Raw genomic sequence first — 27,800 nt, forward strand, 5'->3', positions numbered from 1 at the left:
CTTAATCAAACCCCTAACCCCATTTAATATCCTTTGAATGATATTCGTGCTGAAACCAGGATAATTAAATTATCAAGTACTTAATTTATTTTCCGGAGCAAGGAGACAGAAGAATTGGAGCTGCTACAAGTAACTAATAAGCAACAAAAAAAAGGACATTGACCAATACATGTCATTACATATTTACTCTGATGCAGTACATACTAGTTAAAAAGTTGGCTCCAATTGTGACAATCACGGGTATATTTGGTTACTGATCTGAAAAACAAAACTTTAAAATAAGGAATTCAATGAAAAACAAAGTTGCATGGACTTTTTTTTTTTTTTTTTGTGCTTTCAAATATTTGTTTGATAGTAATAAGAAATTAGAACTTAATTTAAAAAGTTGTTCGAAGTGTGTACAGAGTAGTATATTCATAATGAATAAAAATATTGGTAATTACCATCTAAATATTTAGTTGAATATCCACAATTGATTTTTGTTAATTAATTAACATATTTTATGCTATACATTTTGTATAATTATTATTGTACAGTATTATGTAATTTGTAATATATTATATCATACATGTTTTGATTTTTTTTTTAAAAAAAAATGAAATGAACTAAATTATAGTACTCATTTATCGAAGTTTATATATTGATTAGTGCAGTTTTACATTTTTCAAATTTAATTTTTCTTAACAAGAAATGAAACTTTAAATAGAAGAAATTAAAAGAAACTCATGCTCAAGAGATACGAACAACTAGAGGGAGTGAAAGAAAAATATCAAATAAATTGAAGTAACAAAGGGACTATAAAAGTAACACAATTAGAATATCAGAAATTTGCCTTGATGCTCCTTCCCTCTCATCCCCTCTCCCACACAATCACCAGCTCCACCTCACAAAACCCACCCATCAACCCTACTCAACCATGTCTGAGATCGCCAACTCTCCAGTTAGCCCTTGCTGGATACCTCACAGCAACCTAGAATGGCAATAATCGAACAAAAGTTCTCCAATTAAATAGATCCCCTAAGAGATCTAAGGTTAAAATCTAAAAGACTGAGGGATAAGACTTTTCATCTCCACTCATTGATATTTTCCCTCAAATGGTTTATTGGAACCTTCTTAACCTTCTTCTTGACATCCCTAAACCAAAAACTTCTCAGAGAAATTTGTTTAACAAGCAAAACAATTTGAGTGGAGAAAACAAAAAATAGAAAAGGAAAACTTGTTGAGATAGTAAGATGGAAGAAAACGGGGGTAATACAAAATACTATTACCATTGGTGAGGAAAGGAGAGGTCAAAACACCTTTTAAAAGCTTCTATCTGCAACACTTCTAATGTACATTGTGCGACCCTATAAAGACGCTTTGTTTAAAGATGCAAAAAGTCCCCCATTGACTTGGACCCTTACCAAGCCTATGGGCAAATCCTTTGCCTCAAACAGTTGGATACTTCCATGTTATTCTAAGAAAACATTTCCATGACGTTTGGTACAAAATAATGCAAGCCTTACAATAACACATCAACCTCTACTGCTTCATTAACCCTTTTGACACCGATAGAGCCCTACCTAGATCGACATTCTTTCCTCTTACCAAGAAGGGTATCAAGTTCCCGTTCTCGAAATTCTTGACTTGGAATCTGAATACAAATTGTTCAAACCCAACTGCTCCTTCATATGGAAGTGAATAAGGATCAGAAATCTTTCCCTAGACAACTGGGATTTGTTCTAGTACAACTACGAGGAACAAGGATTGAACTATTGAGGAAGGTCATGTCAATTACCATTGAGCTAAGCTCACTATGGGATGTTGAAACTTGTAAACTCGTGACATGCTTGTCAGGTCTACCTTGCAGCTTCCAATTGGCAAAAACCTCTTGTACCACAACTGAACAGTCATATACAATGGTTGTACCATTAGCAGAAAAATCCCGTACTGCTGAAAAAGGTGGGAACTTCTTCGACTTTTCTATAACCTTTTCCACTTTTTCCCCTAGACCCCTGCCACAGACTCCCTTGTTGAACCCATTTCCTGGAACCTGTGTCCATCAATACATCTGACAAGGTGGTTTAAAAAAGAGTAAAACCAAATTAAAAAAAAAAAAAAAAAAAAAAAAGAGTAAAACCGAATTTAAAACCGAACTGTTTTTAATTTAAAGAACAAAACCAAATTTAAAACCAAAGCGAACCGAACCGTTTTTTAATTAAAAAAAAAATATAACATAGATTTTTTAAAAATACCAAAATTGAATTTAAAACCGAATCAAACCACATCGGTTCAGTTTCACTTATTAGAAAATTCAGTTTGAACCGAACCATTTCCACCCCTCCAAATAACTGTATTATTGGGCAAGATTGTCAAAATCTTGGGAATTCTTTTCTTCCTAAGATAGCTATTAGTTACAAATTATTACTTATTTAGTATCATCATGCACCCTTTCTTTGATTCTAGTGGTTCCTTCCTATGGAGGTTGGAAAAGGATCATAAATCTTCTCCTTTAGAAACAGGATTTTGAAACTCTTAAAACTCATAGAAGATGCTTGTGATGGCTACCTTGCAACGTCCAATTGGCAAAAGCTCTTGTACCACAGTTGAACATTTGTATACGAAAAGGTCAGACTTCTTTGACTTTGCAACAATCTTTTCCACTTTTTCCTAGCCTCACATGTACCTTTGACCCCTGTCACAGATCACCCCTTTAAACCCATCGGGAAACCATGATTATCAAATATATCTGACAAGGTGGTTTTGCACCATCCCTCTTAAAACAACCTTCTCTCTACCCAACCCGTCTCTCTTGACCCAAAGCCCTAAAATATGGTTGTTAACTTCCCCAACCATCCATCTCTTCAAAGGAACCAAAAATTCAACTTTAATTGTCCCCTTGTCCTTCCTTTTCCCCTTAGTCTCCTACCTCATCCATTGTCCCCTGCTCTCTGGCTTTACTCTCTACCAACTCTAACCTCTTTGCCTCCAAAACAAGATGCTTGTTGACACTAAATTGGGGTGATCCTCCTTGTGTGTGATTCTCAATCTTGTGATCCTGATCCCTTAGTTTATATTCATTTTTTGGTATCTTGGCTTGAAACAAAAACAACTCAAAATCATGCCCATTCCCTCAGCAACAAAGATGCCGAAGTCCATCAAAAAGCAAACTATGGAGAGTCAAGGAATTACTGTTGCTCATTTTCACTATTAAATATAATAACTTTGCCTCCATATAGGCAATAGGTGGGGTTTTTTTCCTTCTTTATGATCATTCTTTCATTTAATGTTTCATGGAATGGGTTCTTGGGTGAAACGAGCTCGTCAAATCTCACATCCTCAGACACAACCTAACTATTGTTATTCTTCAAGAATCCAAATTGGATTTTCTAGATAAACGTATCATAAAGGCCCTTTGGAATTTTAGTGATATTAGGTGGTCGGATTTGGAGGCTCTTGGATCTTAAGGTGACATTACTAATTTACTATTATGTGGAATGATCCATCCTTAGTTGTTTTGGCCATGATTAAGTGTGCTCTTCCTCTTTCTATTTATATCTCTCTTGCTGATAGTTCCTCCTTTTGATTGTTTCGTACATATGGGCCTTCAAAATCAATGGAAATAACTGATTTCTGGCAAGATATCTACAATTTGTCCAACTTCTGCTCAGACTGTTGGCTATTGGGGGAAGATTTTAATGTTACAAGATGGCCTTTTTAAAAGTCCAATGGGGCCATATCAAGAAAAGTACAAGATCCTAAGAAACACAGATATAGATAAGAGGCAGAGATACAACACACCACAACAAAAACATTATGACGTCTTTTTTTTTTAAATCTAGGACATGGACATATAAAAACATGTTTATTAAAAATTTACATTTTCTAAAATATATATCATTTATATTCAAAAGGAAGTTCAAAGCCAATGAAGTTTCTGTATTTATATGTTAAAAAACTAAGTTCAATTTATTATTTTTGTCTCATATTATTATGTGTCAATTTAGTATTTAGTATACTTAACAACGGTTAGATACGTGTCTAATAATGTTGGACCAATATTGACATTTTACAGCTAGTGTGTAACACATTTATTGCGCGACATGTGTTCAATGAGAGTATCCAAGAGTCTGACACGACATGTGAAATATGGATATGCTAGCCACACTAAAGTGCTCATGCTTCTTTTAGAAATCCTTCAACTGCTTCATTGAAATGTATACTCTCAGGCACATACCTCTCCTAAAAAGTCTACACTTTCTCCGCTCTCTACTCCTTCCATTCATGATTTCTCTGATTCCTCTCAAACCAAAACCTCCACAGAGCAGTCACAATTGCATTCAACTAACGAACTCAATCGTTCTCCTTGAAGGGAGCTCCAAAACTAATTGTAATAAAGCCTCATCAATCATTCTAGGAAAGCACCATGCCACCAACTAAGCCCAAACATACGGAAAAGATTATCCCATAATGACGCAGCCCAAGGACAAATGAGGAATAAATGCCGCTGATTTTCACAACCCTTTCTATACATCACACACCATGTGGGGGATAAAAAGTTGTTCAGCCACCTTCTTTGAAGCATGACACTTGTAAAGCTTTCCTTGAATAAATATCCACATAAACATGTGTACCATTCTGAGATTTTAGCCCTCCATATAGTCTCAGTCAGCTTTGAATCCATTGAAACTATGTGATTGTTCAATTCGGGCATCAATGACTCACTTAAATGCAGTTTGACCCTCTTTGGTATGGGTCCAAGTCTTAGAGTCCTCATGATTTGAAGGTTGAATAGTTTCAAGAAGATTGAGAAGGGACACCAATTTGTAGCTTCATCACTGGTCAAATACCTTCTTAACGGTATAACCCAGCCGCTTGAGGAGGTCGACCAATGCTGATGGGTGAAACCATTCTTCATAGAAGCCACATTATAAATTCTTGGGAAGGGACTTGAAATTTCTGGTCACCAATCCGCAAATCCTCCCAGAACTGAATCTTATCACCTTTACCAAGAATAATTTTGTACCAATTTTCAGCTATGCAGCAGCCTTGTGAATAGATCTCCGCAACCCTTTTTTATTCCCATTTGGTTCGAACTTTGAAGCTTGAAATCCACTTTCCCTCCTTAAAGGGATATTTGCTAGTAATCACATCTTCCACAACAGGGCATTTGGCTCTTTCAGAACTCCCACCCCATTGTCCCATTAGCAAGCTTTAACGTTTTCCTTTTTTTTTTTTCTTTTCCCTTTTCTTTTCCTCGTTTTTTGTTTATCTTTTTTTTTTCATTTTTCTTCCCATTTTTCTTCCCATTTTTTCGTTAATTTTTCTTTCTTTCTTTCTTTTTTTTTTTTTTTTTTTTTTTTTGGGTTTGTGGGGTGGAGATTTTTTTGGTTTTTTTAATTAGGTAATATGTGTTAAACTTTCAATTTTGTATCAGAAACTCAAAGGCTGAAAAAGTCATTCTCAAGGAGTGGAATCGACACTTTTGGTTTCATCACCACACAAAAGAACCAGAGACTATTTCTGAGATGCCATTATAGATAGCAAGGAGGAAAAAGGGACCTTCCCAACCACAAAATCCGAAGGAATTCCTCAAAAGAGCAGCTTCTCTCTCTGGATGCCAAGGAGGAGACACTTTGGAGACAGAAATGGAAGACAAAGGTTGAAAGATAGTGATATAAATTCCTCTTTCTTCATCTGATTATGACCACTAAGAAAAAGAAAAGCAATATCATAAATATTCTATCCGGAGGGAAATTATATATAATTCAAGATTTAGTCCCAAAACACCCAGCGCTCGTTGGTAGAAATGCATCAGATACTTACAAGATTATATGAAAGATTTCCATCTATGTTTCATCTAAAACTTTCCCAAAGTAAATATCTGTGTTTCTTATTCATAATCAAGCCCTTAAAAGAATAAACAAATAACTTTTCATTAATGCTTTGAAAAAGATGTCAACGAGAATAAAAATTCCAATTGTAAGCTTCGGAAAAGAAGAAGAAAAAAGGTAAACTTCGGCAAACAAGGGAGAAAGTCCTTAAATCCTACAATCACCTTCGAGAAGCTTCAATATTGATAATTGCAGACCAATCCAACAAGAAAGGTGGTTTATTTTATAAAATCGTTTAGGTTCTTTTGAACCAAATATCCAAAAGAATAAGCTTGGAAGCTTTAATCCATAATTAGTCAACTTTGGGGGGGTAAAACTGAGTAACTTGAGGATTTTCATATATGAGGAGGAGAATCAATTTCATATTCAATTAAGAAAGCTATCCTTTAAAATCTTGGTCATTCTTATCTTCAAGCTAGATAGACATCTTAGGAATATATAACCAACAAGTAAGTTTCCAAATGTAGGGCCAGAAAGAAAGAATAGTAAAACCCCAAAAAGAAAAAAAAAAGGTAAAACCAAACAAGAGAAATACATCATAATACAACAAGAGAACCCAAAATTTGGCTTAAAATACAGATGACATCCAAAACATGCTACTCAAAACCCATTCATCTCATAGTTTCTAACAAATATATATCATTACATTACTTGAACTTTATTTGGAATTAATTCTAAGTAAATGTACAGAAAACAGAAATAATGCTTACCGCAATCATTACACTCTCGTTGAATATTACTGGTGATATGAACACCCAGAAGATGTCATAGACAAATGCACAGCAAAGAAGTACTGTTGCTACCTGAGATAATTAAGATTGTAAGGGCGTTGAAGCAGTATATGAATCAAATGGATGAACTTCTTGGGATACCTTAATATTAGGTAATCGGGTCATCTGCAAGACTGTTATCATCAGGCCAATACCCTATTAAGAAGAATTTGACAAATTAAAAATCTATATACTGAAATCAAGCACATAAAGAGTGAAGCAGCACAGTTACAGAAACAACAGCGGAATGAACAAGTAATATGAAAGCAGCTCCTCTGGTAAATGTGGCCCTGCCACTGATTTTACAATTGGACAGCTAGCTCTTGAGCTATTCCAGCCAACATTTTCAGAAGGTAAACTTTCACAGATAGAAAAAATTTCAAACTATTTACAGAAATAACAAAAAAAAACACTGATAAACTTCCATCAGCATCTATCAGTGATTGACTTGTATCAATTTCTATCACTATAATATCAATGATAGACTTCTAGCAGTTTCAATCACTGACAGACACCGATAAACTTTTATCGGTATCTATAAATGATAGACTTCTATTAGCATCTATCAATGATAGACTTTTTATCAGTTTCCATCACTGATAGTCACTGATAGACTTCTTTATCTCGCTACACTGCATCTAACGTTCCAATGGCCAGTGGCAACACTTTTGCAACATTCAAATGGTCGGCCACATCGGCTACAAATGGAGAATGGCCGACACAAATAGGAGGAAAATTGAGAAGAAGAAGAGGAAAAGAAAAAAGGAAAACTAAGGGTAGTTTTGTAACCTTGGCTCATATGATATAAGCAAGACGGTAAAATTCATAAGTCTGAAAGGAGCAAAACCTTTTAATCAACTATCTCCAAATTAAATGCTCTTCATCCCACTAATGTTGTACAATGCACATAAGACGTGAACAAAAAGAATAATAGAATAGTCAAAGGAAAAGATTCCGCAAAACTTCATGGACAATGTTAGAAGAAGCTAACCATGAAACAAGGAGAAGGCGATAGAATCTTCGAAAATACATGGAAACAACGATATCAGTTACTCAAACAAAAAAGTATAACCAATTTCACCCTCCATTCCCGAATCAACCAGTAGTGCTGGTCTACAATTTCATATTTGAGGAAATGGACTGTTAATCACTAATAAGCCTAAATCCTTGAGCTCATCAAATAAGAAAATTTTAATTATATCATTACTTAAACACTCCCTCTCACTTCTTTTTTTTTTTTTTTAATCAACACCCAAGCTTTCATTGAGAAAAAATGAAGAAAAAAAAAACAATATAAGGCCATACAAATTTTAAAAAAAATTAAAAACCACAAAATAATCGGAGACAACCTATGAAAAAAAGGTCTCCAATCAAGCAAAATAGAGCTAAGAGAATATTTACAGAAAGAACCTTGAAACTGAAGCCCCCTAGAAACATGGAATCAGCAAGGGATAAAACATCAAAAAAGCTAAGTTCCTTTTTTCTAAAAACTATATTGTTCCTTTCTTCCTAAATACTCGCTCTCATTCTTGCGCTTGAAAATTTGTAAAAGGCCATACAAATGAAAATCAATATTAATTAGGGCGAAAATAATATTACTGGAGTTTGAACACAAAACCTCATGCGTGTTTCTTTGTATTTTGAGTATTAGTCTCTTTTCATTATTTTAATGAAAAGTTTTGTATCCTTTTCCTCAAAAAGAAGAAAAAAAGAAAAGACCCCACAAAACCTCATGATTTGATAACAAGTTAAATCCTCAATCAACAAAAGCTTAAACTAATGAATTGTGATAGATCTAGATCAACAATTTAACACTCTTCATCACTTATGGCTTGAAAATTTGTAGAAGGCCCAGTAACTGGAACTCAATATTAACTAGGAAGAAAATAATATTCCAAGAGTTCGAGCACAGGACCTTTCCACTACTTAACTTAAAAGCTTAAGTTGATATAAATTTAATTTTATCAATACTTCAACATGAACCAACCAATTTGAATTCTCATCTCCATGGAGAAAAGTAGATACATACATAGCCTTTTTGTTTCGAAAAATACCCATGACAGAATTCTCACATCTCCATCATTGATTAATAAGAAGAAAAAGAGCCCAAAAGAAACAAAAACGAAAGTAGAAAGGATACTTACAAGAATATTTTGGCCAATCCAAGAATATGATGCACGCCGATTCAAGGCCCAGACAACAGCAAAAGTTATACAACAAAGCAGCACAACAAGTGAAAGAACAGAGACCTCCCCTACTACAGGCAAATCCAGAGTCTTCTTCCCGCAACTTCGGCCTTTTCTGCTCAATAAATTATAGAAACAAGAAGAATTATAGAAAGAAACCATACATATAAACAACCCGTCATAAGTTTAGCAGGAAGAAATATGCAAGCAGGCATACCTTAATAGCAGTCCTAATATACAGGCATGCATTCCCTGAAAGGTAAGCATTGACAGGTTATCAAATAACATTCAAGAGACCAGATTGCCGTAAAATTACAATGTTCAATATAAAGCTGCAACTAACAGACCACCGAATATTTGCATGGAATGGACAGAAACTAGTCTGATAAAGAAGAATTAACTAATCCACGGAAAAGCCCTGTCAAGTATCAATATTCAAGTGGATATGCATAAATCATGCATGCACAAAAGAGAAAGTGTGAGTATCAGAAAAGTCCAGTAAACGAACATTTGCAGTGTAGACTTGTTTTTTTTTTTGTGCTTTTAAGGGAGCTATCCAAGACCCCCTCTCAAAAAACTCACGAGCCGCCTTGATACACTCCCAACTATCCTACAACAAGACCACAGAAAAGCCAACTAAATCTGGGCTCTAGTCCTACCAAAACCAAATCCCACCTTCCTGATTTCCACAAGGAGAAAAGAGCATCCAAAGTTGACGAATCTTGAGTAGAGATAGGATTCCAGTCTACTCCTTCCAAAAAGAGTATGGGCTCTATAGACTGAGAAAAGAGAGAGAACAGAAAGCAAGGATCTCTCGTTTAATATCTCCATCCACATGTAAGCACTCTCCACGATCATTCTCCAAGGGGTCAATAATGTCCTACCTCCTTAACCAACTCTGTATACTCCCCTTTACAAGGAGACGTTCTTCCTTCTTAAGAATATCACTCAACTCCCCCTCCTCTTCTAGGTCATTTAGAACTTTAAGCTTACTTAGAATCTCTTGGTCTCCCAAAAGCCTCCTAATTCCAAGATTTTAAGGACCTCTCAACTTTCCCATGGACCAAACCCCTCCCACCTAACCAAGCACCTCAACTTGCCACTACCTAGGCAAGGACTTCTTGATCAACGAGTGCTCCAACCAAATGCTTTTAAACCTAAAGGGACAAGGGCTCCATCTGGGAGGCCCTGAGTTAAGGTTCAAAGGCCAACGGTTAGAAGTAAGTTTGGGGTCTGCAAATTATCCAACATCACGAAGGAAGCTCCCAGCCATCCGACAGAAAACAACCTATCTATCCTACCTGTTGAAATTATAATTTAGCTCTAAGGGCGTTTTGGTCTTTTATCAGTCTAGGATTTCTTACTGTTTGGTTATTTATACTTGTCCCTATAATGTGTACTGTGTATCTGAATTAAAAATAAAAACTCTTATCATGGTTTTTTCTCCCTAGTCTAGGGTTTTTCACGTAACTCTGGTATTTTTCTTTTCTTCCCTAACTTTTCAAGATGGTATCAGAACATGATGATGAGAATGTCGCTGGAATAGAAGAGATTCAGTCATCGACTCTAGCAGAGGATGGGAACTCCAGGAGAAAATTCTAACAATGCTAAAATTAGGGCTACAGTCGACCAATATATACGGTCATTACTTGGACCGATTCAAATCCAACACACGGGACAGTAGCTCCTCGTCGATCCAGCCGTTACTGCCATAGGAGGACCTCCGTCACTGCCGTTGACGACTTCAACCAGATTCGAACACCCTCTGCTGGTCCAACCCAGACACGAGCGCCTTCCGTCAACAATTCCGTCATTCCAGCTGCCGATCGCAACCCAGACAAAATCGGCAGAGCTTTTCCAGGTCAGTCGTCCTCTCATCCTTCGGTTTTTTCCCCTTCATCTTCATTGCCCAGCTCCTCGACCTTCCATTCCTCGATGAATCTAAACCAAATCGCCTACCTTCCGTCTTCTTTACCTAGCCTCTCGGTCTACCAGAACCCACTAAACCACTCGAACCAGTCGGTCCAACTGAACCCAATCCAGTCCAACCCTTTACAGCAAGTTTTTTTCTCCCACTATTTACCCTCTGGTCAGTCGGCTCCTCAAGTTGGTCTTCCCACACCAGCAGAAACAATATCATCAAGGGTCTATGGGCAGAAACAACCTATAACGATTTTTAGTGGGACCGTTAGCGTTCAACAACAACGGGCAAATCTGCAGCAGCTGACTTCTGCACTTGGAGGCAGCCGTTAAATCTACGGCCAATCCATCAACTGATTTTCTACCAGATACATATCCGAGGGTTCCGTTATGTTCAGAAACTCCGGTAACTGCTTACCCTACTTTACCTTTCGCAAACATTATGTCTGGTTCTGTAGGCAATTCTGCAGGAATTTCTATTGGCGAAAAACTTAATGGCCAGAACTACTTTTCTTGGTCACAATCTGTGAGGATGGTTCTCGAGGGATGGCACAAGTTCAGAAATCTAACAGGGGAGATACCCAGACCAAATCCTAGGGATCCAGGGGAACGTATATGGAAGGGGGAGAATTCCCTCCTCCGCTCAATTTTAATAAACAGTATGGAACCTCAGATCGGGAAGCCTCTTCTTTACTCAGCTTCAGCTTGGGATATCTAGGAAGTTGTCCAGAAACTTTATTCGAAGAGGCAGAATGCTTCACACCTTTATACATTGAGAAAACAAGAGCATGAGTGCAAGCAGGGGACTCAATGTAACAACCTATTTCAATAAATTATCACTATTGTGGCAAGAAAGGGATCTGTGTCGGGAAATAATTTGGAATTGCCCCGTTGACGGGGTTCAATATTCGAAGATTGAGGAGGCTGACTGCGTATATGATTTTCTGGCTGGCTTAAACTTGAAATTTGATAGTGTTTGGAGCCGAATTTTGGGACAAAGACCAATATCATCCCTGATGGAAGTTTGCTCAAAGGTCAAATTGGAAGAAGATCGAATTAGCGCTATGAATGGTACAACGCCTAATGCCCTAGACTCTGCTGCGTTTGGAGTCAAGTCATTTAGATCAGAGAATGACAAACAGAGTGGAAAGACCCCTCCAATTTGTGAACAATGTAAGAAACCATGGCATACGAAAGATCAGTGCTGGAAATTACATGGCCGACCTCCAAATGGCAAGCAGCGTCCTCCGAACGATAAATCTAAGTCCAGTCGAGCCTTCATTGGTGAAACAGTTGATGGTGCTCCTCCAGGGACGAGCCAGGTGGATCCAGGTACAGTCGGAACCGGCAATATTGCCCAATCAGGTACTCCCCATTCCTTTAGTTTCTTTGCTGAGGAAGATGAATCCTGGATCCTTAATTCCGGAGCAACGGACCATCTAACTGGATCATCTAATCAATTCCTCTCCTATTATCCAAGTGCTGGAAATGAGAGAATAAGAATTGTAGATGGGTCATTTGCCCCCGTTGCTAGAAAGGGTCACTTATCTCCAATTCAAGGACTGATTTTACAGAATATCTTACATGTGCCAAAAATATTATATAATTTGCTATCAATCAGTAAGTTAACCAGAGATTTGAACTGCAAAGTCGTGTTCTCACCAAATAATATTTCGTTTCAGGACCTGAGCTCGGGGAAGATGATTGGCACTGCCCGACACAATAGGGGGCTCTATTTCCTTTCCGAGGATGCTTCTTCTAGGAGTTTATCTAGCACTTGTTTACTGTCTTCTCTTACTGTTTCTGAAACTGATTTCTTATTATGGCACTTTCGTCTTGGACATCCAAACTTTCATTATATGAAATATCTATTTCCCCATTTATTTCGAAATGTGAATGTGTCATCTTTGTCGTGTGATGTTTGTATTCGTGCTAAACAGCCTAGGGCATCTTTTACCTCACAACCCTACAAACCTTCCCAGCCTTTCCACATGATATTTAGTGACGTTTGGGGTCCATCGAATGTCACAATGGTGTCAGGTAAACGGTGGTTTGTTACCTTCATAGATGATCACACCTATCTTACATGGGTGTTCCTTCTTGCAGACAAGTCTGAAGTGACAACGTTCTTTCAACAGTTTTACACACCACCATCGAAACCCAGTTCAATACCAAAATCGCCATTCTTCGAAGTGACAATGGGTGGAATTTGTTAATCAGTCTCTTCGTGCGTTTTTAGACTCTAAAGGTATCGTCCACCAAAATTCTTGTGCCTATACGCCTCAACAGAATGGGGTGGCCGAACGAAAAATCACCACCTCATTGAAGTAGCCCGATCCTTCATAATACCTACATCCTTACTCTCGTATTTATGGGGGGATGTTGTACCTACTGCAGCTATCTCATCAATTGGATGCCCTCCCGTGTGCTCAAATTCCAAACCCCCTTAAAGTATTTTAAAGAATCCATCTCATCCACTAGCCTTTTCCCAGATGTTCCTCTTAGGGTTTTTGGGTGCACCGTTTTCGTCCATAATCACGGTCCTCACCAGAGTAAATTTGCTACTAAGGCCCAAAAATGTGTCTTTGTTGGGTATCCCCTCCATCAACGGGGCTACAAGTGCTTTCAGCCTTCCTCTCGAAAGTACTTCGTCACCATGGATGCCACATTTCTAGAGGATAAACCCTTCTTTCCCATTAGTCCTCTTCAGGGGGAGACTTCGAGTGAAGAGGCTAACACTTCCACCTACTATGTTCCGTTAGACTTGTTTCCTGAACCTATCCTTGAAACAAATGAGCCTGTCCTCTCTACAAAACAAGTGCCTTGGATAACCTACTATAGGAAGCATCTCCGAAAGGAAATAGTTCTCGAAATTGTTCCCCTTGTTGCTCTGCTGGAAGGTGTTCAAGAGTCAGAACCGGAACCGGCTCAGGCTTAAGGTACCCCTAATCATAATGACAATGAGTATGTTGAAGGTGATGTAGGGGACTCGGGCGAAGTCAGGGATGATGGCAGTAATGAAGCGCCAAGTGGTACTCAGGGGACTGAAAATGAACAACAGTTGGGTACAGATCAACAGGCAGACAAGATCAGTGAGATTGAGATTGATGCTACCTTGGATTTTCCGATAGCTCTGCGAAAAGGTACAAGGTTGTGCACCAAACACTCTATGAAAAGCTTCTTGTCTTACAGTAACCTGTCTACAAGATTTAGAGCTTTCACCACTAGCTTGGATACTTTGATAATTCCAGGCAATGTGCACAAGGCTCTGGAAATTCTTGAATGGCGAGTTACAATTATGGAGGAAATGCGGGCTTTTGAGACTAACAAAACGTGGAATCTGGTTAGTCTTCCAAGAGGTCACAAAACAGTAAGGTGTAAGTGGGTTTTTTTACTGTCAAATACAAGTCAGATGGAACTCTCGACATATATAAGGCCAGATTGGTTGCAAAAGGATTCACTCAGATGTATGGAGTGGATTACTCAGAAACTTTCTCACCTGTGGCAAAACTTAACACTATTCGTGTTTTCCTCTCCGTGGCTGTTAATCAAGACTGGCCCCTCCATCAGTTGGATGTGAAAAATGTTTCTCTGAATGGTGAGCTGGAAGAAGAGGTATATATGAACTCACCTCTAGGTTTTAAAGCACAGTTCGGCAATCAGGTTTGCAAATTAAAAAAATCTTTGTATGGCCTGAAGCAATCCCCTAGAGCCTGGGTCGATTGGTTCACCACCTTTGTTAAATTTCAGGGGTTTGTTCAAGGGCATTCAGATCACACCTTGTTCACTAAGAAGTCAGCACCAGGGAAAATAGAGGTCTTGATTGTCTATGTTGACGATATTATACTGTCAAGGGATGATTCAACAGAGATTGACAGGTTTAAACGACACGTGGCAAATGAGTTTGAGATCAAAGATCTGGGTGCCTTGAGATATTTCCTAGGAATGGAGGTAGCAATATCGATGGAAGGGATCTCTGTGTCTCAGAGGAAATACACTCTCAATTTGTTGAGAGAGACTGGAATGACAGGGTGTAAACCTGCAAATACACCTGTAAAAGCCAACTTCAGTCTGATAAAGTCAGTATATGATGTTCCTGTGAACAAAGAGAGATATCAATGACTTGTGAGGAAACTGATATATCTTTCGCATACCAGACCTGATATATCATATGTAGTTAGCTTGGTCAGTCAGTTTATGCAGGCTCCGTATGAAACACATGGAGGCAATTACACGGATCCTGAGGTATCTAAAGTCTTCTCCTGGAAAGGGCTTGGTTTTCAGAAAGTATGATAAAAGGTATATCGAGGCCTACACAGATTCAAACTGGGCTAGTTCTGTTACAGATAGGAAGTCCACCTCAGGATATTGTACTTTTGTGTGGGGAAACTTAGTTACCTGGAGAAGTAAGAAGCAAGGTATCGTGGCTAGAAGCAGTGCCGAAGCCATATACAGGGCTATGAGCTTGGGTATATGTGAAGAGATTTGGTTGAAGAAGGTTCTAGTAGATCTACATCAAGAAATTCATGACCCGATGAGACTTTACTGCGATAACAAGGTTGCCATTAATATTGCAAACAATCCAGTTCAACATGACAGAACCAAACACGTTGAGATTGACCGACACTTCATCAAAGAAAAACTGAATAATGGTAGCATTTGCATTCCTTATGTTCCGGCCAGCCAACAAGTTGCGGGTGTTCTCACCAAAGGGTTACCTAGACAGACTTTTGACACCTGTATTAGCAAGTTGGGTCTCATTGACATTTACACCCCAACTTGAGGGGGAGTGTTGAAATTATAATTTAGCCCTAAGAGCATTTTGGTCTTTTATCAGTCTAGGGTTTCTTACTGTTTGGTTATTTATACTTGTCCCTGTAATGTGTACTATGTATCTGAATTAAAAATAAAAACTCTTATCGTGGTTTTTTCTCCCTAGTCTAGGGTTTTCCACGTAACTCTGGTGTTTTTCTTTTCTTCCCTAACTTTTCAAGACTACCTCGTGCTTTATAATTGGTCCAAGTAAACCTCCGACTCCCATTAACCAAAGGAGGATCAGAAATGGTTGCAATCCCTCAATACTAATGAATTTTCTCATAAACCAATTACATTTGAAACTATTTATAAAACAATGGTTGATTTTGTCAATTCATAAAATCGAACATTCATATGTTGATTTCACTCAATGACCTATAACCTCCGACTCCCATTAAATTTGAAATTGTTTTTTTAAAGAAGACAATTTATTCACAAAACGATATATTCACAACTAAAATTACCTTCTGAACAAACAAATACCCATTTATTAACTAGAAAGGCACAGACAGGGATTGAAGAAATACAGAAGCACAACAAGATAACAACTTTAAAAGTAAATGAAACAAAAATAACAGCATAGCTATCAAAATGTAGATTCTTTCAGGCACCATTCTACCTGCTCAGATAATAAATAAATATATGAAATTATAAGGCTGAGGATCAACTAGGAAAAGAAACTATATTTCCAAAATTATGTTCATTATCATTTGAACAAAAATTACTATCCTAGTTTAGCACAAATCTCAAAAAGTACATGCAAGAAATATGTCATTACCTCAACACCACCGATGCAGAACATTACAATCAACAGCCAAACAAACCAAGAAGACATAAAGAAATATAGCAGCACCAAGAAACTAGATGCCGTAATGACAAATACTACTGCACTCCTAACATTAATATCGAGGGTTTCATCATCAAAGTTATCTTTGGCTGCTCCACGATTGGAAGATTCCTGGTGAAAGGAAAACAAAAAAGAAAAAAAACGATCATAACAAAGCATAAATTCAAGAGAAAACAGAAGTCATTCCAGAAGAAGATCTATCCAACAGAAAGATAGAAAAGTAAAATGAAGACTGGAAAAACCATATTATTCTTCAAGTCCACACATAAACTATAAATGTCATAGAAATATGCAATCTACAAATACAGATTGTAGGTTCTTCGAGCTAATACCTGGAAACAAACATCTATTCCCAATGGCAAAGTAGTCTATATAGCATCTAAGCATGAGTTGGAAAACCATGAAAAAAAAATAAAACAAAAACTGAGTACTCGTTTAGAAGCGTGATCCTGCGTCAATTGGAGCCCTAATTGTGGATAAAACAGTGAGCAAATTTTCAAAAATTGCTTTTCACCTAAATGCAGTATTTTGTTCTCCCATGAGTACCTTCGGTGATAATTCATTATAGCGCTCCTCAGTCTGCTCAGCAGTGATGTCTGACCAAAGGGTAGCACATGCAACTGTTCCAACAGCCAACATCCACAAAAACACAACAGAGAAGTCCACAACTGGACGTTTTGGAGCATATAATAGAAGTTTCACTGTAAGGACAAAGGTAATTGGAACTTGAAACGTTATTGGAGAACAAAATTTATCAACAAAATAGTTATTTGAATGTCAGGAAATGCAGTTATGATTCACAACTTCACCTTCCACACAGTGTTTACCAATGTTTCACTGTTTTAAAGGCTTGAGGTGGCCTTGAGGTGTTTTCTCATAAAGAGGAGAGGCATAAGTCTTAAGGCACTATGAGGCATAAGCCTCCGTTTAAATGTAATAATAATCATAAAATGTAAAACCTTGTATGCTTACTATTGTAGTACCCATACCATAATGTAAGACTACATCACTCTCTTTTTAATTAGAATTGATACCCAAAGAAAAGGGAAGTAACGAAAGAAAACAAAACAAAATAATTAAAAATAATACTAATAAACGAAAATCTGAGAAAACACACATAACTAGAAGTAGAATTGAAAACAATATATGTTGAAAAATTGTAGAAATATAAATAGTAGAAACAAAGTTTGAAGTAGCTGCAGCACCACAAAAAAGATAAGATGAAGAATGTCTTGGCTGTGATAATGAACAAGAAAAGAAACCAGAAAAAATTACAAAAATTAGAAGGAAAAAAAACGGCGGACAAGGAGTAGGGGAAAAAAAAATGGAAAAGAAAGCTAACCTTTTTTTATGGATTAGAAAGCTAACTTGTTTGCCGTCTGCTATTTTTTTTTTTTTTCTTATCCAAATAAAGACAATTAAAGTCTACACGTGTCAAGTGTTTAAGCCTACAAGATAATTTTTTTCCCTTAAAAACCCAATTGAATGGAATCCCACCACCGCCAACATCTCACCTCATAATTAAAAATCCCATTAAATGGAATCCCACCACAACCAACATCCCCTCTACATTTGTTTTAGTTCTTTTACCCACGTTCCACTAAGGAGCCGTTTGGTTGGCAGGTTTTCTACATGGGAATTGGCATAGATATCCAATTCTCATGTTTGTTTCACAGTTTTCACCTCTTTGCCTGAGAATAAACAACAGGCATACTCATTTCCCACAGATAAGGATTTACTATTCCCTTCCAAAACTATGGGTTTTCTCTTTTCCCCTCTCTATCTGTTTTTCATTTTACATCTAATTTCATTTTGAATATAGTTAACTAATTAATTAATTAATTAATATTAATTTAACAAAAATGATATAAATATTTATTTTAATAAATCAATAATGATATATCATATTATTTACTTGACTTATTTTTAAAATAAAAATTTATTAAATGAATGGAATTATTTTTTACATAAATTATTAATTTATTAACTAATAATATCTTAAATATATTTAATTAGTAAACTAAGATTAGTTAAATTTCGTTAGTATTAAACTTCATTTTCAATAATAATAATTTATTACTTTATTTTGTTTTTAATCAAATAATTTATGGAGATTAATTTTAATTTGATCATTCATTATGAACACAAAATCATCATTGATTATTTATTGTGATTGTTTTTTATTACTCCGTTCATTATTAACAAATCATATTTACAAAATACTTTTTAGTAATCGTTATTAATATATCATATTTTTATTTCATTTTCTTCCTCTTTTATATAATATATTGTCCATTTAAATATATTTTCTCATATTATTTAATTAAAAGAAATTACTAATGTTGAGCTTACTTAATAATAAAAATGATTAAGTGTTAGATTATAATTAATATGACGTTCATTAAATGCATTAACTGATTAATTTTAATTATAAAATTATTAAAATGTTTATAGTTATAATTAATTGAATATATATAATTATAATTATAATCTTCAAATATTTATAATTAAAATTATTATTGATTCATAATTAATTAATTTTTTATTGATATATTGAATATTATTTATTCTTTAAATTATTAATCTATTACAATTATAATAAGATGGTCATGCTTAATTTCATAAATTAAACATAAAAACAATTTTTGTTCACAAAATTCTGATAGCATTCTCATGCACAATCAAGCACAGTCATTTTTTATTCCCAGACATCCTTTATTTCCAGGCATCTAGAAATCCTTAAGTCAAACAGCCCCTAAGGTTTATGCCTTTCACGCCTCAAAGGCAGAAGCATTAAAGCTTCCGAAGGCATAAGCCTACTTTTACCATGCATAGGCATAAGCCTCTAGGGCATTACATGGCCGCCTCGCCTCAAGACACAACCCATGCAATTTTGAAAACATTGGTGTTTACTATAAGATTTTTGGAGAAATTATGTCTTGTTTCTCAGAGGACCCAATAATTGGTAAATATAATACAAGAAAAGTTTCAACTAAGGTAACGAATTGTAAAAGGAAAGAATAATGAAACATACCAAAATAAATAACAAACTAATAAAAAAAACACAAATCTACTTTTACTTATGTTGGATTCTCTAGTAGTTCCTCAGTGTTTTCAAAGAGAAGAAGGAAAAGAAGAAGAAAGAAAGGATGAAGTAGAAATTCACTTCTCATGGTCTTTAATTCTCATGGTGGTTGATCGCTTCCATAAGTAAACCTAATGTATTCCCCTCTTAGAAAAATAAGCCCAATTTATTCCCTTCTTGGAAAAGTAAACCCAATTTATTGCCCCATTAAAAATCATATCCTTCTCTTATAGTGCCCAAATTTTTCCTTAGGTTGTTTGCCTCCTTGGCCTACAAGACAAGATTTATGAGTTCTTTTGTCCTTGACAAATTACTTAAATATTTGTCTCACCCCCAACTCAATAAGCAAACATTGGTTGATAGATATGGTTTGAAAACCAATTTACATACTAAACAACCACTAACAATCCTAGACAGTAGGCTTAATGTATAGCTTGGACAGAGTTCAAATAAACAGCACCTCCAATCATACTTCATACATCCATATGACAATTTTAACGTGTTATATGGGCAGATCCCTTCTTCCCTTCTTCCATGCATAATGGTGTCACCTATAACAGGTCACCTCGCTCAGATTCCACAGAAAAAATTCAAACATCCCAAGGACTTTGAGCTAAGTACTCTCCTATTAAGCAGGATTCAGGTCAATCATTTTGGTATATTCATCTATATCTATATTAACAAAAAAGGAACCATCTTTTCACTAAAGGTTTAATCTTAGATATGAAATAATAAGCAAGAGCACATACACATATTTTCTTTTGGACCAAATGATGATGCTTGAGTTTGGTTTCTTGAACTTCCAGAAATAATGTTTCAGCATTGCTCAATGGAATCTTGCTACATCCCAAAGCCAGATTACTCTGGATAAACACAGTTTTTTTTCTTTTTGGAAACCGAAACAACACTTTTCATTGATGAAATGAAAAGAGGTTAAAGCCCGAATTGCAAGAAACTAGGAAACAACAAGAACTAGGGATCAGTAGGTGCACCCGGTTATCTCAATTAGGTTGACATACCCATTGCACCATCATCACAATTAAAACAATTGGGGGTTTTCTATTCACGACATTTGCCTAAATGGAAACTTTGGTTGGAAAGAAATTGACGTATCTTCCATGATAAACATCTGCTTGGATTTCAACGTTTTGAATTAGCTCGTTTGAAGACATTTACTTGGTTTTCCAAATTATTTGGGGGGTTTTCTATTCACGATAATTGCCTAAATGGAAATGCCTTTATTTCTCACACTTTTTTTTTTAAGATTTTATGTTTCTTTAAGCTTTCTTTGCTCCTTTTCAGAGTTTATATCTTTTGAGCAATAATCTCTTTTCATTATATTAATGGAAAGTTTGTTTCTAGTTTCAAAAAAAGAGCACATACACAGATAGTTCTTTCCAATGAACCTTGAAACTGCATAAATATAAAGACTCACCTCTCTTTCCGTCAGTTATTAATTTGTTAAGAGCATCTCCGCTGGACTTGGGAAGCATCACAACAGGAATTGAAATATTGAGAGCAGTGTCTTTTTCAGAACAGACCATCTTGTAAAGATCTAAATGAACAGAAAAACAGATTCCAAATTCATTATCTAAAATTAAGTTGATAAATCCATCAGAAAATGTAGGCTGTTGACTTCTATATAGATTTGAATTACATTTTTGGATCATTCAACCAATCATTATAAACATAGATGGAGAGTCAAAAACACTCATGCTAAACTACAGTTCTTTTTTTTTTTTTTTAATGAAAAAACAGCACTTTCCTTGAATAAAAATGAAAGAATACACAGAAATACCGCTCTTATTCATTAAGGTGACAGACATAATGCTTCTACTAGCATTAAGTGGAAACAAAATGAAAAACTGCAAAGTCTAGATGAAAGTAATATACGATAAAACGTTCATGCACTCAAGATTTTTTTTAAAAAAAAAAAATCCATAATTTGAAATTTCCATAATTTTCTTAAGGTGGCCAAGATCCTCTAGATTATCATAAGTGGAAAACACAGAAATACCGCTCTTATTCATTAAGGTGACAGACGTAATGCTTCTACTAGCATTAGAAAAATTTATCATAAGTGGAAAACAAAATGAAAAACTGCAAAGTCTAGATAAAAGTAATATACGATAAAACGTTCATGCACTCAAGATTAAAAAAAAAAATCCATAATTTGAAATTTCCATAATTTTCTTAAGGTGGCCAAGATCCTCTAGATTATCCAGACCAGGAAGTTGAGAGATAAGGGATGGCAAATTAGAGGACGCCTGACACTGAGCCAGGTTCCAATTACGAACGTAGAATTTTAAGTCGTTCAGTTTCATCATCAAATCATGTCCTGGCCAACCAACAACCAGATTATTGACCCACAAGGATTCCACTAACGGCCGAAATGAGGGCATCTGAAACCAAGAGTTCTCAAATCGGAATGGGCATGGGCTCCAGTCAATATCAACCGAAGTCTGAGTCAAAGGAAAATGATTTAAAGTAACACGATCTAACCCTTGCACCTTTATTGTCCCAAAAATTAAGGAGTGAAGAAAATGATCTCAAATGATGACTCGACGGTAAGTGTTGGTAGTGAAGAGCTGGATTTTAATTTGATGGAAAAAAATGTTAAGAAAAGTCCTAAAATTGAGAATGATGGGGAAGAGCTAAATAGTTTATTTCAAGTTTCAGTCGTAAGGGAGGCTAGCAAAGCAGCTCAAACAAGGTTCTCTCCACTTTCTTCACCACAAATCCCTTCCAAATTTTCTTCTCTAATTGAAGCCTCCGGTAAAGTCTCCAATCACCATTCTCCTTTGGTTAAGTGATTGTTTGTATGATCAGATTAGAATTTTTCATGGTCCTCTGTAGACGGTTGTGGAAAGGCAAATGGTCTCCTACTTATGTGGGTTGAATGTTTATTGGAATTGTTGGAGTATTTGTTTCGGATGCAATATTATTTAAAGTTGTTGGGTTTCTATCTTTTTTCAAGGAGTTCTTTCGGCAGCATTATTTATTTATTTTTTTTTTTTTTGAAGAATTCTCTATTTTCAAGGCATTCCAAGAAGTTCTTTTGCCTGCATTGACTGTTTTGGAGTTTTTCTCTCCTGCATTTCGACAGCATTTATTGAAGTTTTCTTTTCAAGAATGGATAGCTCATCTAGGTGAAGAATTCGACTGAATTCGAAAGGAGAAGCTTCTATGCAAAAAAGTTCCCCAAGCACAATATTGAAAATTTTCAGCAACTCTTGTCGGAGCTTTCTGACCTCTACTTCAAATTCTATTGCAACTTGATGTTATTTCTCTTGCTTGATGGAAGTGGCCTTTTTTCAAAGTTGTCAAATTTCGTGGATGGTTTCTCACTTCTCCAAGTTCTGTTGGTCTATTGCCCCCTATTTTGGCCTCATCATGGTTGTGGTTTTCTAAGTTTCAGATCTTTTGATTGGCAATGACACAATTGAAGTTTTGTTTTCAAGAATGGATAGCTCATCTAGATGAAGAATTGGACTGAATTTGAAAGGAGAAGCTTCTGTGCAAAAAAGTTCCCCAAGCAGAAAATTGAAAATTTTCAGCAACTTTTGTTGGAGCTTTCTGACCTCTACTTCAAATTCTATTGGCAACTCGATGTTATTTCTCATGCTTGATGGGAGTGGCCCTTTTTTCAAAGTTGTCAAAGTTCGTGGATGGTTTCTCACTTCTCCAAGTTCCTTTGGTCTATTGTCCCTTATTTTGGCCTCATCACATGGTTGTGGTTTTCTAAGTTTCAGATTTTTTTATTGCCAATGACACAATTGAAGTTTTGTTTTCAAGAATGGATTGCTCATCTAGATGAAGAATTGAACTCAATTTGAAGGGAGAAGCTTCTATGCAAAAAAGTTCCCCAAGCACAATATTGAAAATTTTCAGCAACTCTTGTTGGAGCTTTCTGACCTCTACTTCAAATTCTATTGGCAACTCCATGCTATTTCTTTTGCTTGATGGGAGTGGCCTTTTTTCAAAGTTGTGAAAGTTCGTGGATGGTTTCTCACTTCTACAAGTTCCTTTGGTCTACTGTCACCTATTTTGGTCTTATCACATGGTTGTGGTTTTCTAAGTTTCAGATTTTTTTATTGCCAATGACACAATGTGCTACTGCGGATTTCTAGGTTTCAGATTTAGTGGTCTTCTATCAAGAGCCATCTTATTCCATTTTGGGTTGCTTTTCTTATTCCTCTACTTTTTTGGACAAGTCTAGTCATGGGTTTTATTTGGTTATATTTACTTCATTTTACTTATTTTGTTTCACTATACTTTAAGCATTAATCTCTTTTCATTTCTTCAATGAAAAGGCTTGTTTCTTTTTCAAAAGAAAATTTTGGCAATACACAAATCAGCATCAAAAACTGATCAATCGAAGATAAATACTAATTGGCAATACACAAATTAGACCAAGTCGAGTTGCCATTACTCATTGGTATATCTCGTAACTAGTAATTTGAAATCCATTGACTAAAGCTCTCATACTGATGGATATAGAATGGACGTGAGGTTTCTCCCATGACCATCGAGTCACATTAGAATCTGTCCCAATAATCCAACTATCACCTCCCAGACCAGCCAAGTCATCAAGTTCCTACCATAAATAGGGTGATAAACACCATCTAATGGTCCATACACAGCTGAAAGCCAGAAAGAGAAACCATCCACCATAGCAACATGAATAGATACAATGAAGTGCCCCTGTATAAAATCATGAATCGTAAAGTGAGGAGCAAACCATAAAATAAGAATACCTCCTGAAGAGCAAATCACATCAAGCGTCACCCAACCAATAAAAGAAGAACTTCAAATGGGTTTAATCATATACGAATCAATATCTGATAGTTTGGTTTCTTGAAGAAGGATAATGCCCGGGTTATGTTGCTGAATCAACCTCTTAACAAGGCTCTGCTTCTTCCAGGAATTCAGAACACGAACATTCCAAGATAGGAAGTTCATTGATCACCTTTGTCAGTTGTCACCCCACCCCCCGCCCCCAAATAATGGATAAAGTTACCGACTTGTCATAACAAATCGAGGATTGGAGATTCTGTAAGTCCCATGATAATTTGTTGCATTTTCTGGTGCTGGTGTGAGACATTTTAGCCTTAGGAGGAGGAAGCAGAGGAATGGCCATAATACACAATCCATGCTCCGAGAAAATAGTGGCCATGTCACATAGGTTCAAGGGGGAATGTGTAGAGGTTGATGGGGTATTATGGACTGGATGTTGTGTCAGCAGAATCGGTGGAATAGGCTGTTGGATAGGCTATTCAGGTCATTCGGGATCGGCGAGAGGATACATAAAGGATGGTGAGATTCTTCAGGGTCATTGCTAAACACAGCATTGTCCGATGGATGGGGCGCAAAATTGTTCTTTGGGGGAATTGGGCTAGTAAGATATGTATTTGTGAAAAAACATGGGTTGGGCTCTTCAAGGTTGTGTAATGCTTGCTGCCTTCGATGAGGTTGGATGGGCCTCTCGGAAAGTTAGAATCGAGAGAGAGGGTTGGTTAAATGAAGGAGAGGGAGACTTTGTGCGGCCAGGCATAATAATGGGGTAGGTTGACGTTGCTTTGGTGTTTTTTTTCACCATAATTTTCAATCCAATTAGCTCTCAAGGCAATATTAGGTGGGTAGAATGAGGCCCACTATGCTCGGGAGGACCTTCAATTGCACGGCTTGGAGGTTTATGCCCCCGTTAGTTTGGGTTGACGAGCAAACAAATCCTCCACGTCTGTCACCGATGAGTTTGGAGACCCTATCGTTTTCATGGTAATGGTGGGAGGTTATAAATATCGAGACTTTGTTGTTTGTCATTGTTGGTAGGAGGCTAAGGTCGAGGCATCCATAAATTCCAATCGGAATTTCCCAAACATTACTTAATCAGCGTGTCTTCAGAAAGAATCTTAAATTTTTGGGTTGTAAACATGGAGCAAGGCTTTTTTTTTTTTTTTTTTTTTTTTTTTTTATAGGAGACAATTTCATTGATGTATGAAATTACAAAAGGAGAGGGGAAAGAAGCTTGAACCAAAAGAGTTAAAAAAGACATCTCCAATTGGTCAAAAAAGAATCAAAAGTATAAGAATGGAATAATTTTGACAATTTACACCAAGAAATAGCAATGTTTTGCACATGATCGATTGAGCATCTTAAAGAAGTGGATTGATTGTGCATCTAGAAGAAAGCATGGATTAAATCAATGAGCAAATCTTCAGCCAAGAATCTGATAGAAATGGTATTAGAGAGAAACTAAGGGTATATTAGTAATTAGTTAAGTAGTTGGTTAGGGAAGTTGGTTATAAATAAAGTGGTAGAGAATGAAAAGGTTAGCAATATTTTGGAATATGCATTAGGGCTTGAGAGTTATCAGAAGATTAGGAGGGTCCAAATATCTCAAAAACTTGGTTTATCTTGTGATTTCATTATCGATTATCTTTCAATATATTCTAGTTCTATCAATTTGGTATCAGAGCAATAGGTCTTGGGTATGGTGGAGAAGATGGAAAGCAGAGTAGTGGCATTAGAGGAGAAGATGATGGAAATGGGAGAGAAACAAGTGAGGCTGGAAACCATAATCAATTTGAGATTCAACGAGTTGAATGGAGAGGTACAAGCTATGAAGGCGCAAGTAAGTCTAATTTTATCTCGTTTAGACGTATGGATGGCAGAAAGAAGATAGGTGACATCCGAACAGACGATGACAAACAAAGGAAAAGGAATGATGAAACCAGCTTCAGTGGAGCCAAATAAAAATGCAGTGGACACTCTTTCTGTGCAAAAAGTTGCAGCATCGTTTGTCGAGAGGGAGAAAAACATTACAAGCAGTGAAGGAGAAAAAGGAAGGCAGCCTCCGAATCATTGTGTGAAGAAAGCCGAGAAGGGAAATGAGAAATCACAGAAGAACAAATGGGAGAAGGGATTAATGGAGAGTGATGGAGGGCCATCGATTGCAAAGAACAGCCGACCAAAAAAACCTAGATGTTTAAATACCTTCAAGAGAGTCGAAAAGGCATCCCAGGCAAAGGGGTAAAATTTCCATGGAGAGATCGTCGTACGCGAAAGTGGTGGTCGGAGACGACAACTTGGAAGAGGCATAGACTCAAGGGACGAGTGGAGATAGCAGAAGGATCAGAATGGGGCCTTGAACAAATCATTGGCGGAGCCTATCGTTAGCGACAATCCAGGAAACAAACCGAGAAAAATGTTTGGGGAAGGGGCTGCAAGTTTCGTAAAAAAGTAGTGCGAAGAATGGCGGTCAGAGACCATCGACGGCGAAGAATAAATTGGTTGATGGAAAGAAAGTCACGGGGGAAGACGATGCTTGGAAATCTCGTGAAGAAGATGAGAGATTCCTTACCCACGTGAAAGTGTGGGAATGTGGGGACCTATCATGGAAAAAATCCAGCTTAATTTTGGGTTGGAATGGGCTGGATTTTAATTTCAAAGGCCTCACATGGGTTGTGATTTGCCAGGCTGATTGAAGCCCATTTGTTCTCCTCCCCTCCCCCCCCCCCCCCAAAAAAAAAAAATTTGGCCATAGTACTTTATTAGTTTAGGGGCTGGCTTACATTAAAAGGGTTGTATTCTGATCATTACCCAATTCTGGGAATTTACTCATGTAACCAGTGTTGTTGCACCACAACCATCGACTTCCAGTCAAATGGAGGGTTACTGGAGGAGTGGGGATTGGCTTTGCAGGACCATTTGGCTTTACAAGACCAATTGGATTTGCTTGGACGTCATCCTTGTAAGTTTGTAACTAGGATTTTTGGTGAGAGGATGGGGTGAAGCAATCTTGTATTCAACTAACAAGGAATAGAATGAAAACCAACCTTGTTTTTGATCCTCGGAAGGGATGAAGAGCTTGCTCAAGCCCCATGTCGTAAAGGTGAGTAAGTCCAACAAATACCCATTTTTACAAAGGATAGGGAATGGGTACATCAGTCAGGGCAACTAGATAAGTAACAAACAAATGATAGGGAATGTACTAAGGATGCTGCATTGAAAATTTTGAGTTCTTCTTCCTACCTTTAATTTTTGGGTAGCTACCTCATGATATTACAATCGTAAACACTCTGTGTACTGCCTTATAAGGGTGTTAATGCACACCCCCCTCCCCCCCTCCAATTATAGTATTTCTACCCTAATTGAAGATCCTTTTTGTAATCCATCAATGGTCACAGGTGCATTCCTAAACTTTCCCCTTCTTCAACGCCACTTGTTTAGTTTATGCTAAATCTCTCTCTCCTCGATACCACTTACCTACTTTATTCATTTTTCAACCCTTCAATGCCTAAG

At 36.7% G+C, this 27,800-nt stretch overlaps 1 protein-coding gene across 2 annotated transcripts in view; it reads right to left on the reverse strand.

Annotated features, from left to right (window-relative positions):
- The window catches only part of LOC120076771 (signal peptide peptidase-like 5), a 39,952-nt gene that overhangs the window by 6,731 nt on the left and 5,421 nt on the right, over positions 1-27,800 (reverse strand). For both annotated transcript variants that reach the window (XR_016529108.1, XM_039030676.2), the window contains exons 4-10: positions 20,932-21,051; positions 16,958-17,112; positions 16,343-16,522; positions 9,047-9,081; positions 8,788-8,944; positions 6,746-6,799; positions 6,584-6,676 (exon numbers count right to left, since the gene is read on the reverse strand). Coding sequence is in view for 1 of the 2 variants with exons in the window: in XM_039030676.2 (XP_038886604.1) it covers positions 6,584-6,676; positions 6,746-6,799; positions 8,788-8,944; positions 9,047-9,081; positions 16,343-16,522; positions 16,958-17,112; positions 20,932-21,051 (794 nt within the window). In the remaining variant the exon portion in view is untranslated. The remainder of the gene's footprint in view (positions 1-6,583; positions 6,677-6,745; positions 6,800-8,787; positions 8,945-9,046; positions 9,082-16,342; positions 16,523-16,957; positions 17,113-20,931; positions 21,052-27,800) is intronic.

This window comes from Benincasa hispida, chromosome 4, assembly GCF_027475165.1.
Source record: "Benincasa hispida cultivar pf3 chromosome 4, pf3_genome.v1.1, whole genome shotgun sequence".
NCBI lineage: Eukaryota > Viridiplantae > Streptophyta > Magnoliopsida > Cucurbitales > Cucurbitaceae > Benincasa > Benincasa hispida.